The 17,707-nt window shown below is 33.5% G+C and overlaps 1 protein-coding gene across 10 annotated transcripts in view; it reads left to right on the forward strand.

Annotated features, from left to right (window-relative positions):
• ENAH (ENAH actin regulator) overlaps positions 1 to 17,707 on the forward strand; it is a 136,200-nt gene that overhangs the window by 52,799 nt on the left and 65,694 nt on the right. For all 10 annotated transcript variants that reach the window (XM_069062574.1, XM_069062576.1, XM_069062577.1 and 7 more), the window contains exons 2-3: positions 2,720 to 2,885; positions 9,250 to 9,427. In XM_069062574.1, coding sequence (XP_068918675.1) covers positions 2,720 to 2,885; positions 9,250 to 9,427 — 344 coding nt within the window. The remainder of the gene's footprint in view (positions 1 to 2,719; positions 2,886 to 9,249; positions 9,428 to 17,707) is intronic.

The following is a 17,707-nucleotide window of genomic DNA, read 5'->3' on the forward strand; positions in this document are numbered from 1 at the left end:
TTTCTTACCAGCAATTAACTTTGATTTTTTAAAATTTAACTTTACATTTCTTCTTAAAGGATTAAATTTTAATGTTTGATGTACAAGTAATTTCATATTTAAAATTATTAGGAAAACTAAAATTTATGATGTCTATGTGATCAGTTTTTTAAAAAAATGTCAATAAATAGCATCCTTCTCAGCATTCTTTATTTTTAATAATGAAAGGGTTTCTAGGGTAGATAAGTATGATTCTAGGCAGGAAAATGTTAAAAAATATTAGCAGATGCCAGTTCTCCTTCCTCTGTTTTTTCAGCGTTCTGTATTTTCACTGTAGGTACAAGCATGTTATAGAACCAATTCAAGAAAAAAAAAATTCCAGCCATTTTAGGTTGTGCTTAGGAAATGGTTAATGTGAGCAAATTTTCTAGTTATCCGAATGTATTTATGGAAACCTTGAGAAATAGCACAAAAAAGAGTCACTCTGATTGTATTTTCCTTAACTTGGGGAAAAGGTGGAGGCATGGCACTGACATCTCCTAGGGTTGCATTTGGCAAGTAGTTTAAAAACCAGGCTTTTTTTAAAAAGCATGGCCTGAATTGGTGGCATTGAATACAAGAATTTGTCCTGACCCTCAGTAGCTGTGTGAGCAAATAATTAACCACTCTCACCATTTCTTCTTATGTAAAAAACAGAGATGCAGTGTAAATGTGTGTAGATATCATTAATCAGCATTGATTTTTCTGAAAAAGCCACTAGGAATCCTTTTGCAATGTCATGCTTTGTAAATGGTTTCTCATCATAGACCATTTTCCCCTCATGGTTTCTCTGGCTTTTTAAAAGTCCCAGCTAAATTCCCACCTCAAATTACTCCTTGTGATCTACCCTTAGTGCTTAGAGTTTTTCCTTAGGCCTAATTCTACTCCCTTCCACCCTCCCTCATTTGAGTGAAGTGTATCCAACAGCGTGTTGTGTATTGTTCCATCTTTTCACCAATTTGGATTACAGTGAGGTTCAAGTGTCACTTGATTTCCTCACCCAAATTATGTGAGATTAATTTACCCTATCCTTCTTTTCATTTAACCAGTAAGTTTTCCATTACATTAAAAAAAAAAGATCATTATTACATTAAAAAAGAAACAAAACATTTCTAGTCTCTCAATAGACACTCTCTTTGACCCTTGATGATGACATGGTTCTTCAGGGACACATGTATCATCTCTTTAAATTAGATTGTATACAGTTTATTCTTGTTTAGTTCCTAATGATTGCTCTCTCATATTTAGCTTTTATTTTTTGAATGTTGTGTTTGTATTTTAGAGTTTTTATTTGCCCTCATATTTTTTTGAAATCAGAAATTTGATTAAAATATAAAATGTTCTCTTTGCATCCTCATCCCATAGGGTTGTAAGTTTATATATTTTGTTTTGTGGAATATCATATTCCAAGCTTTCCGCCTTATGTAGTGGTGACTGTTGTATCCTGTGCAATCTTGACTTTTGCTTTTTGGAACTTGAATTCTTTCTAGCTGCCTTCAGTATTTTTCCTTTGACCTGGAAGCTTCAAATGTTGGCCCTGATGTTCTTGAGGGTTTTCATTTTAGAATTTCTTTCAGGAAATCACTCATGGAATCTCTCTGTTCTCACTTTGTACTCTGGTTCCAAGAGTACTGGGTAGTCTTCATTTATGAATTTTTTTGGAATATTAAGTCTAGGCTCTTCTTTGGTCATATCTTTCAGGTAGGCCTGCCATTTCTTAAATTCTCTCTCCTTGATCTGTTTGCCTGGTCAGTTTTTTGCTGTGAGATTCCTTGTACTTTTCTGTATTTCTTCAATCTTTTAACTTTTCTTTAATATTTCTTCTTGTGTCATGGAGTCAGTGAGTTCTATTTGGCCTATTCTAATTTTTAGAAATTCAGTGCTTGTCTAAGGTTTTATTCCTTTTTCACCAAGCCTTTATTTTCTTTCCAAATTTTTCTTCTAAAGTTCTCATTTCTATTTTGACTTTCTCCATTGGCATTCTCATAATATGAAATAATTTCTTAGCTCATTAAATTCTAGCTTTTATTTCTTCTGGGAATTCAATTTTATTTTATTTTTTGCTTTTTGGAGGGCAATTGGGGTTAAGTGACTTTCCCAAGGTCACACAGCTAGTTTTTTGTGTTAAGTGTCTGAGGCAGGATTTGAACTCAGGTCCTCCTGACTCCAGGGCTGGTGATCTACTACTCACTGCACCACCTAGCTGCCCAGGAATTCAATTTTAAATTGTGCCTAAGCTGTACTTTTCTTTGAAGCTTTTCTTGTAGATGTTTTGTAATTATTTTCTTCTTTTGTATCTGCCTCTTTATTATCCTTGATAATGTGCTACTGCTTTATGATTGGATTTTTTTTTTTGCTCATTCTTCCATTTTTACTTCTTGACCTTGGACCTTTTAGTGCTTCATGTGCCATTAAGTATGAAAGGAAGAAAATGCAGTAAAACAGATTTTCTGAAAATAACATTAGCTTTCATATACAGTTAAATACATGTATAAATAATATAAAAATTTTTTTTGCATTCAGTTTGGTAAATGAATTAGATAATTAAATTTTGTAGGACAAATCACTTTCAATTTTCATCAGTGACCTTGATAAAATCTGGGTTCCTTCCTTGAGCAGGTTTACAATCCTGTATTCTCTTTTCTGTAACTTTGTATCAACTGTTTTATAAATATTAAATATCTGAATTTTATTCTTCCAGTGAACAGAGTATCTGCCAAGCAAGAGCTGCAGTGATGGTTTATGATGATGCCAATAAGAAATGGGTGCCGGCTGGTGGCTCAACTGGCTTCAGCAGAGTTCATATATATCACCATACGGGTAATAACACTTTTCGAGTTGTGGGAAGGAAGATTCAGGACCATCAGGTAAGGACCTTTTTTTAAAAAAAAAGGTCATCATCTCTTATTTGATATTTAAATTACTTAATTATTTTATTGAGTAAAGATTCTAATTGGATTAGTAACCTCTACTCTGAATCAATAGTTCTCAAACTTTTTGGTTCCACTGTTCCTTTACACTCTTAAAAAAATTATTGAAGACCCTCCATTGAGTTTTTGTTTATGTGGATTATATCTATTGATATTTACCCTATTCAAAATTAAAACATGTTAACATTATTATGAAAATAGTTTTGACCTTATAGATCAAAATTATAGACCCTGAAAGATACTCTGGAACTCCCAAGGAATACTTACACCACACTTTGAGGGTCATTGCCCTAAATTAATTTTGGCTATAGAGCCGTATTTAGTACTGTATATTCTGTGTTTTTAAATAAAACCTTAACATAGTACCATATATAAATTAAACTATTATTGCCATTCTCCTAGATCTAACCAACAACTTGTTAGCTGTATCATCTTAAATAAATTTGTACTGCTTTAAAAAAAAATTACTCCTTTTTAAAAATTCTGAACTTAATTACTAAAAAACTCAAGTATTTTCATATATAAAGTAGAACATAAAAAGAGAACTGTGCATGAAATTTTCCTCTCCATTCTATTTACACAGCTGGCTTTTTTTCCAGAAACATGTAACAAAGTCATCAGGTTACTTTCAAAACCATCCTGCTTGTCTGTGCCCCTTCTCCTTTTCTATACATTTAAAAAAACATCAAAGGTCTCTTTCTTTTTTTGGTATTACTACTGCAAATTCACCTTCTGTCTTAAATCCTTATTTCCCATAATTTGAGAAACAGGTCACAGGCTTCCCTGGAAAAAACATTTTTATATGAAATGTTTCCTCCCAGAAATAACAGCAGCTAATAATTTCTTGAACTACCTTAATAATAATTTGTTTTTTAAGAGTTAGAGGATGATGGGGCAGCTAGGTGGTGCAGTGAATATAGAGCACCAGCCCTGGAGTCAAGAGGATCTGAGTTCAAATATGACCTCAGACACTCAACACACTTACTAGCTGTGTGACCTTGGGCAAGTCACTTAGCTCCAATTGCCTTGCCTTTCCCTCTCCCAAAAAAAAAAAAAGAGAGGACATCAAAGAAGAGGAACCAGTTGCTAGTGTAGAAATGATGCTCCTTCCTTAAGATGGAAAACTGATCCTTGATCTTAATTTTCATAATAAAGGAGTTGGTTATAGTGTGACATGTATCCTAGATTTGAGGAGAGCAAATTTCAAAGTTCTGGAGATAGAATAAGTAGGAGGAGTCTATGGCCTAAAATTCTTTAGGTGAAATCAGCCCAGGAGGAACGGGAAGTTTTTAAGACTAAAATTCTGAAGATTCCATGGGAATTGTTTCTATTAAGAAAAGTATTTTGAAAAAATATGTTTAGGAGGGCAGGTAACAGAATAAATACAAACACATGGCAATCCTATAAGAAGATTTATTTGAAGCTATGATGGGAAAAAAAGAATATCAGAGAAAGGGAGGGGACAGAATTATGGCACTTGATAATGGGGAAAAAAGGAAGTTCTATTCAGTTATTTTGTTTCTATTTTCCATTCTGTGGGTAAATAAGTAAAGGGATAATCAGAGATTAATTAACTGTCTTTGATGAGTTCATAAAATTTCATCAGGTCCAGATGAAAAACACCCTAGCATTCTGGCAGATGTTTGCTTAGTCACTGTCTGTTTTTTTAAATATTAGAAAAAATGTGAAGTGCTTCAGGTTTGGAGAAAGGTAAATGCTATCTGTACTCATTTTCAGAATCTTGACTTAGATTTTTCACAATTCTATAAAGATTTGTTTTTTAAATAAATGGGAAGGCCCTTTTGTCATGAACAAGTTATGCTATACTAACCTCAGTTCCTTTTTTGATAACATAATTAAACTGGTAGATGAAGGAAATATTTATCTAGATTTTGGTCAAGCATTTCCAAAATACTTTTATGGCAGAGCAGGGTGGTATGAGTTTATAATACCTACTTCTTTTTTTTTTTTTTATTTTAGCAATCAGGGTAAAGTAACTTGCTCAAGGTTACACGGCCAGTTATTTCTGGGTGTGGTGCTGAGTGTCTGAGCCCGGGATTCGATCTCCAGATCGTCCCAACACTGGAGCCGGTGCTCTTACTCGCTGAGCCACCTGGCCGCGCCCCTAAGCAATTGGGGTTAAGTAACTTGCTCAAGGTTACACGGCCAGGTGTTTCTGGGTGGGTGCTAAGTGTCTGAGCCCAGGATTCGATCTCCAGGTCAATCCTGACACTGGAGCTGGTGCTCTTACTTGCCGTACTACCTGGCCGCCCCTATAATACCTACTTCTGAAGGGGCTAAGAGGCTGGAGGATCTCTTGAAGTTGGGAGTTCTTAGCTGCAGTGGGTTAAGCTGAGTGTGTGTCTCCATTAAGTCTGCATATTTTTGCTAATTTGGTGAACCCATGGGATTTGGAGACTTCCTATGGAGGGACAAACTTGCCTACATCAGAAACAAAGAAGGTCAAAAGTCTAGTGCCCCATATGACGAGGCCTGTGGGTAGTTAGTCTGTGCTGCTAATCTTGACAATATGGACAAATTTCATCTTTTTTTTTTTTTAAGGTCCTTATTCTATCATTGTGGAGATACAGTTGAAGAGATGCAGATTTGCCACTATTAGAATCTTGATTCAGTACTGGTTGAATGGTTGAACCTAAAGAGTAGTCATTAATGGGTTAATTTAAATGTGGAGTGCCCCAAGGAGGTGTTTTGGTCTTGTTCTTTTTAACATTTCTTCAGTATTTTGGATAAAAGAATAGATTACAAGCTTATATATAAGCTTATGTAGCCTCCACTTCTTGCTATGAGGATTTTTTGAAGGAATTATTGATGTTTATATGGAAAAAGAGAAGATGTAGGGGTGTAGAATGACAGTCAGGTATTTGAAGAAATTAAGTGTGTCTCCATTGACTGGAATACAAAAAAAAATATGGTACATAAATGGGATGTTATTGTATAATAAGAAAAATGAGAACAATAAAGAATTCAGGGAAGATTTTCCCAGAATTTCAAAGAAGATTTTAAATGCCATTGATGAGCAAAATAACCAGAATCAAGGTAACAGTGTATTTAAAATGATTATAATAATAAAAATTAACAGATATCTAAAAGGAAATTAGAGTAATTGATTAACTAGTGAAGGTCCAAGTGAATTCATAATCAGCTTTCCCCTCCCCACTGATATAAATGGGGGGGGGCTACTAGGATTATACATATTTACAATACAGATATGATCTCTGTATGGGATATTTTTCTTGTGAGGGAGGGTTCAGTATGGAGGGGAAGTTTGTAATGACTATGATTAGTTAAAATCAATATAAAAATGTTAGCCATTCGAAAAGGTTTTTCGTAAAGTAATGGATGATAGATCTATGCAAAATTAACCAGAAACTACTGTTTATTAGTAATGTTCTAAGATTGATATATAGGAGGACTGCTATGTTCTTGAATGTATGTCTATCAGTGAGAGGTTTGTTAGATCTAAAACAGTCCTTAGGTATATCATTTGTTATTTAAGAATCTATATGTTCAAATTCATGTAAGTGTCTTAAAAATATAAAAAATTTCTATCCAGAGACCTTGAAGGTATGATCTGAGTATAAAATGAATGGCTTGCTCATTATAAGTAATAAAATAATATTTTGAAATGTTATCTTATAGTTGTTCTGTGATTTTTCCCTTACCAACCCAGTGAAAATCAATTGTCCTTCCTGGAAAAGCCTTTAGGTCATATTTTCAGACAAGACATAACATTTTTCAGCTCCTTTAGCTTCTTGAGTATTTTCACAGACTGTCCCCCATTCATGGAATGCTCTCCTTCCTCATTTCTGTTTTCTGCTTCTTCAATTCCCGGCTAACATTCCACCTTCTATAGGAAGCCTTTCCTGGTGCCTCTTAATTCTGGTGCCTTCCTTCTGCTGATTATGACCTATTTATCCATCATCTAACTAATTTGTTCATAGTTATCTGCATGCTGTTTCTGTCCTTAGATTGTGAGCTCTTAAAGGATAGGAGCTATCTTTTTCCTTTCTTTGGGTTTCTTGTGCTTAGCACAGTGTCTGGAAATGTAATAGATGCTTAATAAATATTTATCAACTGACTTCAGGTGAAAGAGTGTTACATGGGATTTAGTTCCTCAGAAATGATGTTTTAAATTTGATAAAATTTAGCCCATGTTCTTTGTATTACATAGCTTAATAGTAATCTTGGATAAATTATGAGGTATGAACACTTATGTTGACAAGTCATTAGAAGTATCCTCGAGGTTTGCAGAGGAGTTTTATCTGTTTCCCACCTGACTGCACTATTTTGGGAATTATCAAACTTCTCTGTCGGGCTCTGCTGCCTGGTACTACCTCCCTCTTCATCATCTTTTTGTGTTATTTTCCTCTATTAGAATGTAAACTCCTTGAGGGTAAGGGCTGTGTTTAAGAGATTAGCACAGTGTCTGCCAAATAGTAGGTTGATTAATAAATGTTTATTGACTATTGATGTAGGAATTTTTGATGGAAGTGGTGTGGCTGCTTCAGGATAGCATGAAAGAATTAAAAAAAGACATTTTGAAAGGGAATTAAGAAGAGAAATTTAACTTTATACCCTAGAAATTTACCCTAACCTTTAGTTTGAGAAGTAGCTAGTGAAGAGAGCTCATTGAAAATGTAAATCGAATTCTGCAGTTATAGACTACTGAGAGATGGAAGTCATGCTTCCATCATCAGTCTCTGGAGGCATGATTGCTCCTGATCATTGTTCCTAAGGCTTTCAGAGTTTTCTTTTACAATGTTGTGGTCATTGTAGGTATTTTTCTTCTGCTTACTTTCACTTTGTATTTGTCCACACGTCTTCACAGATTTCTCTATGTCTGTTCCTTTTCTCATTGCATAGTAACATTCCATTGCATTCATATACCATAATTTGTTTGGCCATTCTCTAGTTGATGGATATTCACTTTGTTTCTAGTTTTTTACTATTACAATAATTGGCAGCTTCTTCTTTCTTTGATGTCTTTGGATGTGGGCCTAATAGTGTGTCACAGCTGAGTAACTTTTGGGGTATAGTTCCAAATTGCTTTCCAGAGTGGTTGGAATATTATACCACTTCAGTAGTACATTAGTGTGCCTTTTGTTTAATAGCTGCCATTTTCCTTTTTCACCATCTTTTCCATCTGATGGGTATGAGGTTTAAACAGAGTTGTTTTAATTTATTCCCATCGTTATTACTGATTTGGAGCATTTTTTCATATGGTTGTTGATAGCTTAGATTTCTCCTGAGAGCTACCTTTGACCATTATCTGTTGAGGAATGGATCTTGTTTTTATAAATTTAAATGTTATCTGTAAATCTTGGATATTAGTCCCCTTCCTTTTAAATATTTTTTGTAATTTTTGACTGTTTGAAAATATCTCTAGATATTATTTGTTCTAGTACCCTGCATAATTTCGATATCATGCTTTTATTTTTAATAATTGGTGCAAATATTCTTCCCAATTCTACTGTTGCTTTATTTGTGAAAAGCTTTGAAATTTTATGTAATAAAAATTATTTGATAATTCTCAAATTTCCCAGAACAATCAGTATTTTTTACTCTCTAATATAGTATACCTTATATTATTTTCTATGTATCTGTCATCATATCACAAGTATAAACTTTGTTTTTACCTTTGTATTCCCAGTTTCCAATACAACCCTTTGTTCATAGCAAGCATTTAATAAATGTTTGCATTGAAATGGAGTGATTGATCAAACTTACATAGTAAATCAAGGAAGTAAATAATGTTATAGAAACTTGCAAATAGTAGTAAGATCCATTGAGCCTACTCTTTTGGATCCTACTCCATTAGGATGTCAGCTCCTCAAGGGCAGGAGTGGTTTTTTCTTTTTGCTTTTGTTTTCTGGCACGTGGTACAAATAAATACATATTTCCCTCCTTCCTTCTTTGCACACAGAGTCGTATCCCACCCCACATCTGTGATTTTGCACATTTTGTCCTCAGTGTCTTAAGTACACTCTCAACTTACCTCCACCTCTTGGAATCCCTGCCCACTTTCTAGGGTTAGTTCAGGTGCTACCTCCTACCTGAGACTTGCTTCCTATTTCTTTCCCTGAATTATTATCTTTGCTTTATTCTTATTTACATATCTGTGTATGATTTTCACTTTCTCCCCCATCAGAATGTAAAGTCATTGAGGGTTTGGTTTCTTATCTTTGTATCACCTCTATAATAGTGTTTTTTACATAGTAGGCACATTTAAATCTTGGTAAATTAAGTTGAATTGACTGTACCAATTACTGTTTTTTTTTAGGTCGTGATAAATTGTGCCATTCCTAAAGGACTGAAGTACAATCAAGCTACACAGACCTTCCACCAATGGCGAGATGCTAGACAGGTGTACGGTCTCAACTTTGGCAGTAAAGAGGATGCCAACGTCTTTGCAAGTGCCATGATGCATGCCTTAGAAGTGTTAAATTCACAGGAAGCAGGTAAAGTTTCTAAGTAGTTTTTCATGCTTGTAGCTAGGCTCAAGGTAGAAGGTGAAATTTACATTAAATTGTCTTTAGAATAATGAATTATGATTTTTAAGACAGCTTCAATTTTTTTAGTGAAATTTTTTTTGATAAATTGTTTTGATTACCTATTTATAGTTACATAAACTTTGATCTGCTAATTGATTCTAGAGAAATATGAACTTGTGTTAATGAATATATATATATATATATATATATATATATATATAGCATGTGGGTCATTTGTTCCTATTGTTTAAATCATTTTGAGTATGTTTTAATGTTTCAGGACTTCAGACTCTTGTTACAATATTGGTACAGGACCTGGGGGCCAAAGAATAAATAAAAATTAAGCAAGTTTCTTTGCTTACATTTTCTTCAAGAGATGCTTTGTGGAATAAAATGTATGAACCATGGAATAAATCTAATCCCCTACTTTTCATGTAGGAGGAAACCTAAAAATTTCATACATATGTGACATATTCCTTACAAAGGCAATTGGGAGTAAAATCATCTGGTTTATACAGTGCTTTACATCCATTTTTTAAAAGGAAGTTAACTATAAAAGATAATATTAAAAAGATACTATTACATATGATTACTTTTGATACATTTTAAAAATTAGACTATAACCTTAATGTTACAAATTTGCCAGAGGTAGGCTAGAGAATGAAGTTTTTACCAGGTCTTAATTTTAATAGTTCATGAATACCATGAAATTTTAAAACTAATTTTGAGAGATTCATTTGTGTGTCTTTGTACCTAACACTGCTATGTGGTCCTCCATTATGTTCCGTCTGACTTAATAAAAGTTTCTAGTATAAGTCACAGGTAATTAAATTGTATCAGACTCCATATATTTTCACAAAAATATCCTTAATGAACTTATGTTTAGAAAGAATAGTCTTACTTTGATTACTTTTCTGTAGTATAACTTTAAACCTTAAATGTGATCCTGCTTGAAAAAGTGTTCATAAAATATTTTATGTTAAACTCTTGGCCATAAATGTTTTATACATGTCTTTTGACAAATGAAGAGATAAGTACAATAGACATCTTTAATAGAACAATAAATTATTATTATTTACTTCATTTTGAGAAAAAATGAATTGTATGATTGAGATACCAGTAACTAAAGTGAGAAGCAAAGTATCCTTGACCTTTTATATTTTTAGGGTACGTTAAAATATACATAAGCTTCCCCCTCACTATCTTCAGTATTTTCTTAGCTAAGGAAGTATTGTCTTGTCATATGTAATAGCCTTTTGTGGTCATAGATATTTTCTTCTTTGTTGGCATTATGTTATCACTGTAGGAGGAAAATAAGATGTATGTGTCTTCATGCAAAGGCTCATTTATATAGCACTTTGAGATATACAAAATGCTTTTCTAACAGTTATTAGTTATTACATTATTGTTATCATCCCTGGTTTAGAGATGGGGGATGAGAAGTTAAATGATTTGCCCATGGTCATAGGTATTAAATGTCAGAGTTGGAAATTGAACCCAGCCTTCTTATTCTTAACTCTAGTATACTTTTCAGTGTACTTACTGTCTTTCTAGTAGCATGATTTATAAATTTTCTAGATAAATTAGTGAGCCTTTAGAGGCTTAAGTTCAGTGTATAATTAACACCCTCCTTCCTCCCAAATTGATTCTGCTAGGTCTGGGAGATAAATCTTTGGGTTATAGCATTTTTTCCTATCTAAACAAATATACTTAAAAATACAGTTGAATAACTGGAAATAAGGCACAATTCAGTAACAAAGGAATAACTAAGTTTAAACCTAAAAAAATTCTCAATACCTTTGAGACTAATTTACTTTAATTAAAGTAATATACAACTGAGGAAAAAATAATTAATGGCTAATATTTAGTAATTGGACATACTTTCCTGTAGCTTTTTTTTTTAATAAGCAGAAGTGGTAGTTAACTCTGAAATTTCTGTTCCATACTTACATCAACAGGTAGAAAGTTTTTATTGAAGAATTGTATTGAAACAATTTTCCCCTAGCTATTTTAAAGTATTCTTCATTTCATCTTCTAGTTAAGGCAACAAAATAGTCACTATTTCTTATTAAAAATTTTTGATCTGGATTTATTATTTCATCAGTGTGTAAAAACTCTTTTCACCAGATAGATCACTTACTCTGTGATTCATAATCTGAGAGATAGTTGCCAGGGGACTCAGATGTTAAGTGACTTGCTAGTCAAAGGTGGGATTTGAATCCAGGTTTTCCTGATGGCCAACTTTCTTCTCCGCTTTGTTCTGCCATTTTGGGATATTTAGCAATATTAAATTATTCTTTCTATCCTGATTAGATTTGATTAACAAAGATCCTGATTCTACTGTAATCATCTTCAGAAATCTTTGTTATATTTATTTTCGTTTAGGGCAAGTGATAACCTTTTTTTTTTTTTTTTTATGAATTGAGCCCCTGGACTCCTTCTTAAGGTGTTTTTTGACTACCTAAAATATTTAGGATTGCAAAGGAAGCCAATTATAGTGAAATAGGTATTAAATGTTTTAAAAAAAATTTCATTGACTTTGCTTTTGTAAAAGGTGCATTAGTAGGAACATAATTAAAAATTTTTCTGTTTACTTTTCAATCATAAACTTAGGACTGTTTACTTCTCAGTCATAAACTTAGGACAGATTCTTAATAACAGCATGTCTTAAGAGTCCAGTTTGCTATATTCACACACCAACATTTCTTAAAGCTGCTTTCCAGATGAATGTGATGAAGAAACAGTGATGCAGTGATGAGAGCAGTGGAGATTATTATAGATAGGGATGAGCATCATATCTTACTTCCTGACATTATAGACATATTCCTCAAGAACAAGGTCTTGATACTGTCTTATCCTAGAAAATTTCAGTCCTCAGAATTGGGAATGTGGTAGCCATAATTCTGGATATTTAACTTGGGGATGGACAATATATTTATAGACAAATTACAGAACTTAATTTCACTTATAACTGTCCTCAAGTGTAAGTTATGGGTAGGGACAGGTTATGTAGCAAGTTAGAACATGGGTCAAACTTATATGCCTGGGAAAATTTGGACCAGGATTTAAGATGTATATGACATCTTCCATAGTGATGGGAGGGAGAAAGAATAGGTGGAAGTCTGTGTTTCTAGCATGGGCAAGGGATATTCCTGAGAATTTATTTTGCCCAGAGTTTACCTCTTGCTTGCTCCACTGTTAGATATGTCTACTGTGTTGTATGCTTTGAGACCATTACCAGTTTCTTGCTAATTGCCTATTCAATGATAGCCTACCAAAACAGATTTGAAAAAGTTTAACATGCTGTCTAATTTCTGACCTTTTCTCTACTCACCAACAAAAAATTTCCCAGAAATTATCACAGAGTTAACACACAGAAATTACTACATTAGTTACTAATTTTTACTATTATATTTTTTTCATGGTGTAAGTGAAAATGTTGCATGTTTGTGTGTCTTCTTTGTTAAAATTGGAATTATCTCAACTCTTCTGTTTTCTCAAATTGAGCCTTAGCTCTCTCTACCTTTTCGGCTAACTGTATTACCAACGTATAAAGTGAACTCATGCTGGTATTTAATCTAGACACAGATATGACCACATGATAGAACCTTTTATCACCACTACCCCAAAAGGAAGGAGATAAATCAAAGAAAAATTTTAAGTTAGGACTCAAAAAATGTTTTACCAATCTTAAAAAGAAAACTGATTGGAAAGGGTCACATTTTAAAATTAAAAAATTTTTCATTTTGTTTTTGAAAGATAGGCAGCCAGGAATATTTTCTTTCATTTAGTTTTAAACTTGGCATCTAAGTCCATCTAGTATATTTTGGAATGCACTGAGCATGCTAAATAGGGTGGTGATAATTTGTGGTTTAAAGGCATAGACCTTATATTTTTATCATTTTTGAAAGAGAATAAGTTAGTATTCTTTTTTATATCAGATATTTTGGTATTCTATTTGAAAAGTATCATGGAAGCTGGTCTTGATTTTGAATGTGAAAAAATATATAGTATTCAGACTAGCTTGTATAACATTTCCTTTCTATATATATATATTTTATTTGTTTTGTTTTTTTTTTGGAGGGCAGTTGGGGTTAAGTGACTTGCCCAAGGTCCCACGCCAGATTTGAATTCAGGTCTTCCTGACTCCAGGGCCGGTACTCTATTCACTGAGCCAGGTAGCCACCCCTCCTTTCTATATTCTTTATCAAGTCAAATCTAATAGTCAGTTGGAGATGACAATACAACAAATTTATAATTTCTGAAGATGTTTCAAATAATTCTTTTTAGCATTTTTTATTTTAAAGGGTATTTAAAGAGGAACAGAAAGTCACTTATAAAAATACCATTCTCATGGTAAAATTTTTGGCAAAAATATATTTTTAGATATATTCGAAATTACTTTTATTTTCCCCTACTTTGGTGCCACAAATCCAAAGAATTAAGATTTTTTAAAAAACATAGCTATTGATCTTTTGAGTTTATATCACTTACTGGTCCTACTGTATCTTTCTCCCATTTTAGACATCTTTTTAAAGAAAGCTGTGATCTAGTTTTTAATGCATTTTTATCATATAAATTAAAGAACATTTGTCCTATCAAAATTTTGTTTTAGCAACTATAAGGGTATCTATTAAAATTGAGATGGCAGTACACAGATTATTTCTATTTTATGCTAATTGCGTCTGTCATATACTTAAAATATGCAGTTCCTTCTGTTATTCTCTATGGGTTTTACAATGAATGTTGGAAGAATGTTTTTTGTTACCTAAAGAGTATAGTCTGAATGATTTGTCATTCAGATGTTTTGCATAAATCATATTTTAGGACTTTGTAGTTTCAGATGCCTTTTTTGGAGGGGAGGGTAGATAGTTTAAGGAAGAAGTAAGAGTTGAGAGAAGTAACTCTTGGCTAGTAGATAATCTGAAAAAAAAAAGCATCTAGAAACATCCTATGTTAATTTTAATGATTTTTTTCTTTCAATTTAACAAATTGCCCACGGTGGGGGGAATTTGTTTCGAAGAGTAACACAAAATGTGCATATACAACAACAAATTTGTGTAGCACTTTTTATTGTTTGAAACACTTTCATATATGTTATCTCATTTTTCAGAACACAGTATTATGATGTCATAACCCCATTTTACATATGAGGAAACCAAGTTACATTGACTTGTTCAAAGTTGCAATTACAGAGTCCAGAGAAGTCCTGCAGTTCTTGTCTTTGACTTGATATTAGTTCACAATCTTGAAAAGGCTTTTGTCTTTCAAGATCCTTGATTAATTCAGTTTATGATGTTAAATAGCACATATTAACCTGAATGAACAAGACAATCAATGCTTGATTTCAAATTTAGAGATATAGGAAAGATCCAAATGAAAGACTTAATAGTTTTGGAACAAAAGCAGGACTTACTAGAAGAATACACAAAAGCAGATGCTAATTCATTAAAATTTTTTGTCAGTAAAGGCAGCCCCAGCAGACCCTGCCCAGTCATTACTCCAAAATCCCAGTTACTGAAGACAGATCAAACATCTGTAACTGAGAAGTATGTGGATGACAGTATGCTTTTATTTCCCTTTCGGCTAAGTCATCTTAATTTTTTTGTGTGTGAAATAGTTACCTTTGGCAGTCTGATGAAATTGCACATAAGGATATTTTTGGTTTCTTAAAATACTTACGATTACAATGGAAACCAATTATGTTGCAATAAAGTTATCAAAATAAAAAAAGAAAAAGTTCATGGGCCCCAATCTAGGAGCCCTTGCTTTTGTGAAATGTGTATTAGAGCAGAACTTACACTTTTTAAAAACTTCTCCTAGTCATGAGCTTGGAACTGACTCTTAATAAGAGCAAATATTCAACTACAGTTTGTTATTTTCCCTGACAGTTTTACCCATAGTGGACACCAGCATTTCTTAAAGTTGTTTCCCAGACTAATGTGATAAGGGAACGGAGATGTGCTCAGTGACTTAATAGAGTTATAAGGATCTCTTGGTGCTGCCATTTGCAGTCAGTGTTATTTTAAGCCAGTTTCTTGGATTAGCATATGCAAATGTCTGTAATAAATAATACCTGCACTATTCTTGTGAGGACAATTCTTTGTAAACCATATAGTACTAAATAAGGGTGAGCTGTTATCATTGTCATTATCCCTATTGTGGAAGTTGAGACTTATGTTTGTTATATTTATTAGTAACTGGTAGGATATCTGAAAATTTGCTTACATGTCAGAATTTGTTTCAGGCAATTAGGGGGAAGTATATAAAAGAAGTAAGGAAATACCTCTTATGTTTCTCATATGCTCAGGTGACAGGTGACTAGGGTTTAAACTAGTGTGGTTAGTTGTGCATGGGAGAAGAGGGGAATGTCCATGAGAAATACTGTCTTGACGGAAACAATAAGATTTGGCAACTGATTAATATTCCATTATATCTATGTACTACAGTTTGTTTAGCAATTAAACACCTGATGGTTATCTGCTTTTCCCCCCAATTCTTTGAACTATTGTGGGACATGCTGCCACAAGTATTTGACTGCTCTGGGCTATATAACTAGCTGAAGGAGCTCTAGGTCAAATTTCTCAATTTCTTAGCATGATTACAAAATGTTTTGGACTTTCCAAAACGTTTGGATCATTTCACAGTTCTAGCAACAATGCATGTTCTCATTTTTTGGTCATCTTTATGAATTTTCTGGGTATGAAGCAAAATCTCCAAATTGTTTTGCTTTGTATTTTCTTACTATTAGGCATTTGAAGCAATCTTTCATATGGTTAAGCTCACAGTTTTTTTGAGAACTGTTTGTTCATGTCTTTTGATTATGTACATGTTGGATAATGTCTTCTGTGTTGCATATTTGTGTTAGTACCTTATTATCATTAGTTCCTTTCAACTGAAACTGTTCTTTCCAAAGTTACCAGTGATCAGTTAATTACCAAAACTAATTGTCTTTTCTCAGTCCTCATTTTTGATTGCTTTTGAAAAAACCCAGGCACTTGCTTACCCTTTTTCTTTTCTCTAGGTTTTTATGCTGGATCTCATATGTAGGGGGTGGAGGGTGGGGAGGATCCCCCAAAGATATGTCATGGGCCATGCTGATGATTCTCAGATCTACTTGTCCTGCCTTCTTTCACTCTCTTCTCACTTCCAGTTTTGCATCTCCAAATGCCTATTGGATGACTTAAACTGGATGTCCCAAAGACATCCTAAACTCCTCAAGCTCAAAATGGAATTTATTATCTCCCTCCCTTCCCTTCACCCAAGAACCTTCCCTCCTTAGAACTGTCATTCTTATATCTTATACTATCATTCTTCCAGTTACTTGGGATAACAACCTGGGTGTCATCCACCACCACCACCAATCCACTATATTCAATCAATTGACAAATCCTACCTTTGTATATTTCTTGTGTATGCCCTATGATATACTGTTCCCTCCTTGGTATAGCTCTTGTATTAGCCTGATGGTTGATCTTCTTGTTTTAATTCTCTCCATCTTCTACTTTTCTGTCAAATTGATCTTCCTAAAGCATAGATTCTACCATATTTCCCTCTTTGCTTCCTCTAACCCCTACACCCATTCAGTAGCTACCTATTACTTTCAGTATTAAATATACATTGCTTTTAAAAACTGGCCTCTTCCTGCTTTTCCAGCCTTCTTACACCTTAACTTCCCTCCTTACCCCCTTGATATTCTTAGCACAACGTATTCCACATCTCTAGACTTTTTGAATTTTCATTGGTTATCCTCCAATTCCTGGAATTCACTCCCTCTGCTTCTTTACCTTCTGGCTCCTTCAATACTAGATAAAAATCCATCTTCAAGAAACCTTTCTTAATAATACCTTATGTCCTTCTCTCTGAGGTTATCTCCAATTTATGTTATCTTGTTTTTTACATAATTGTTTGCATAAAAATTAATTGATTTAATTTTATTTAACTATTGCCGCAGGGAGCTGTGTCCTTCTCATACAATACACTTTTCTCTTGTTGTGGTCTATCACCTTCTTAGTCCTGGACAATATACCACTCTTAATGATGCCTAGGTTTTACCTTAGCATTCTTGGATGCCATGTCTCACTGTCAACTTTTCTTGATGTTAGAGTTCAACAAACTGCCTTTTTCAGATGATCTGCTATCTATCCACATCTCCATTTTGTTCTTGTGAAGTTGATGTTTTAACTAAGTATGAGACTACATTAATCCCAGCTAAATTTCGTTTTATTATACTTGGTCCATTGTGTT

This window comes from Petaurus breviceps, unplaced genomic scaffold, assembly GCF_028583685.1.
Source record: "Petaurus breviceps papuanus isolate PSGF00001 unplaced genomic scaffold, PetGlider_PUasm1.0 90466, whole genome shotgun sequence".
NCBI lineage: Eukaryota > Metazoa > Chordata > Mammalia > Diprotodontia > Petauridae > Petaurus > Petaurus breviceps.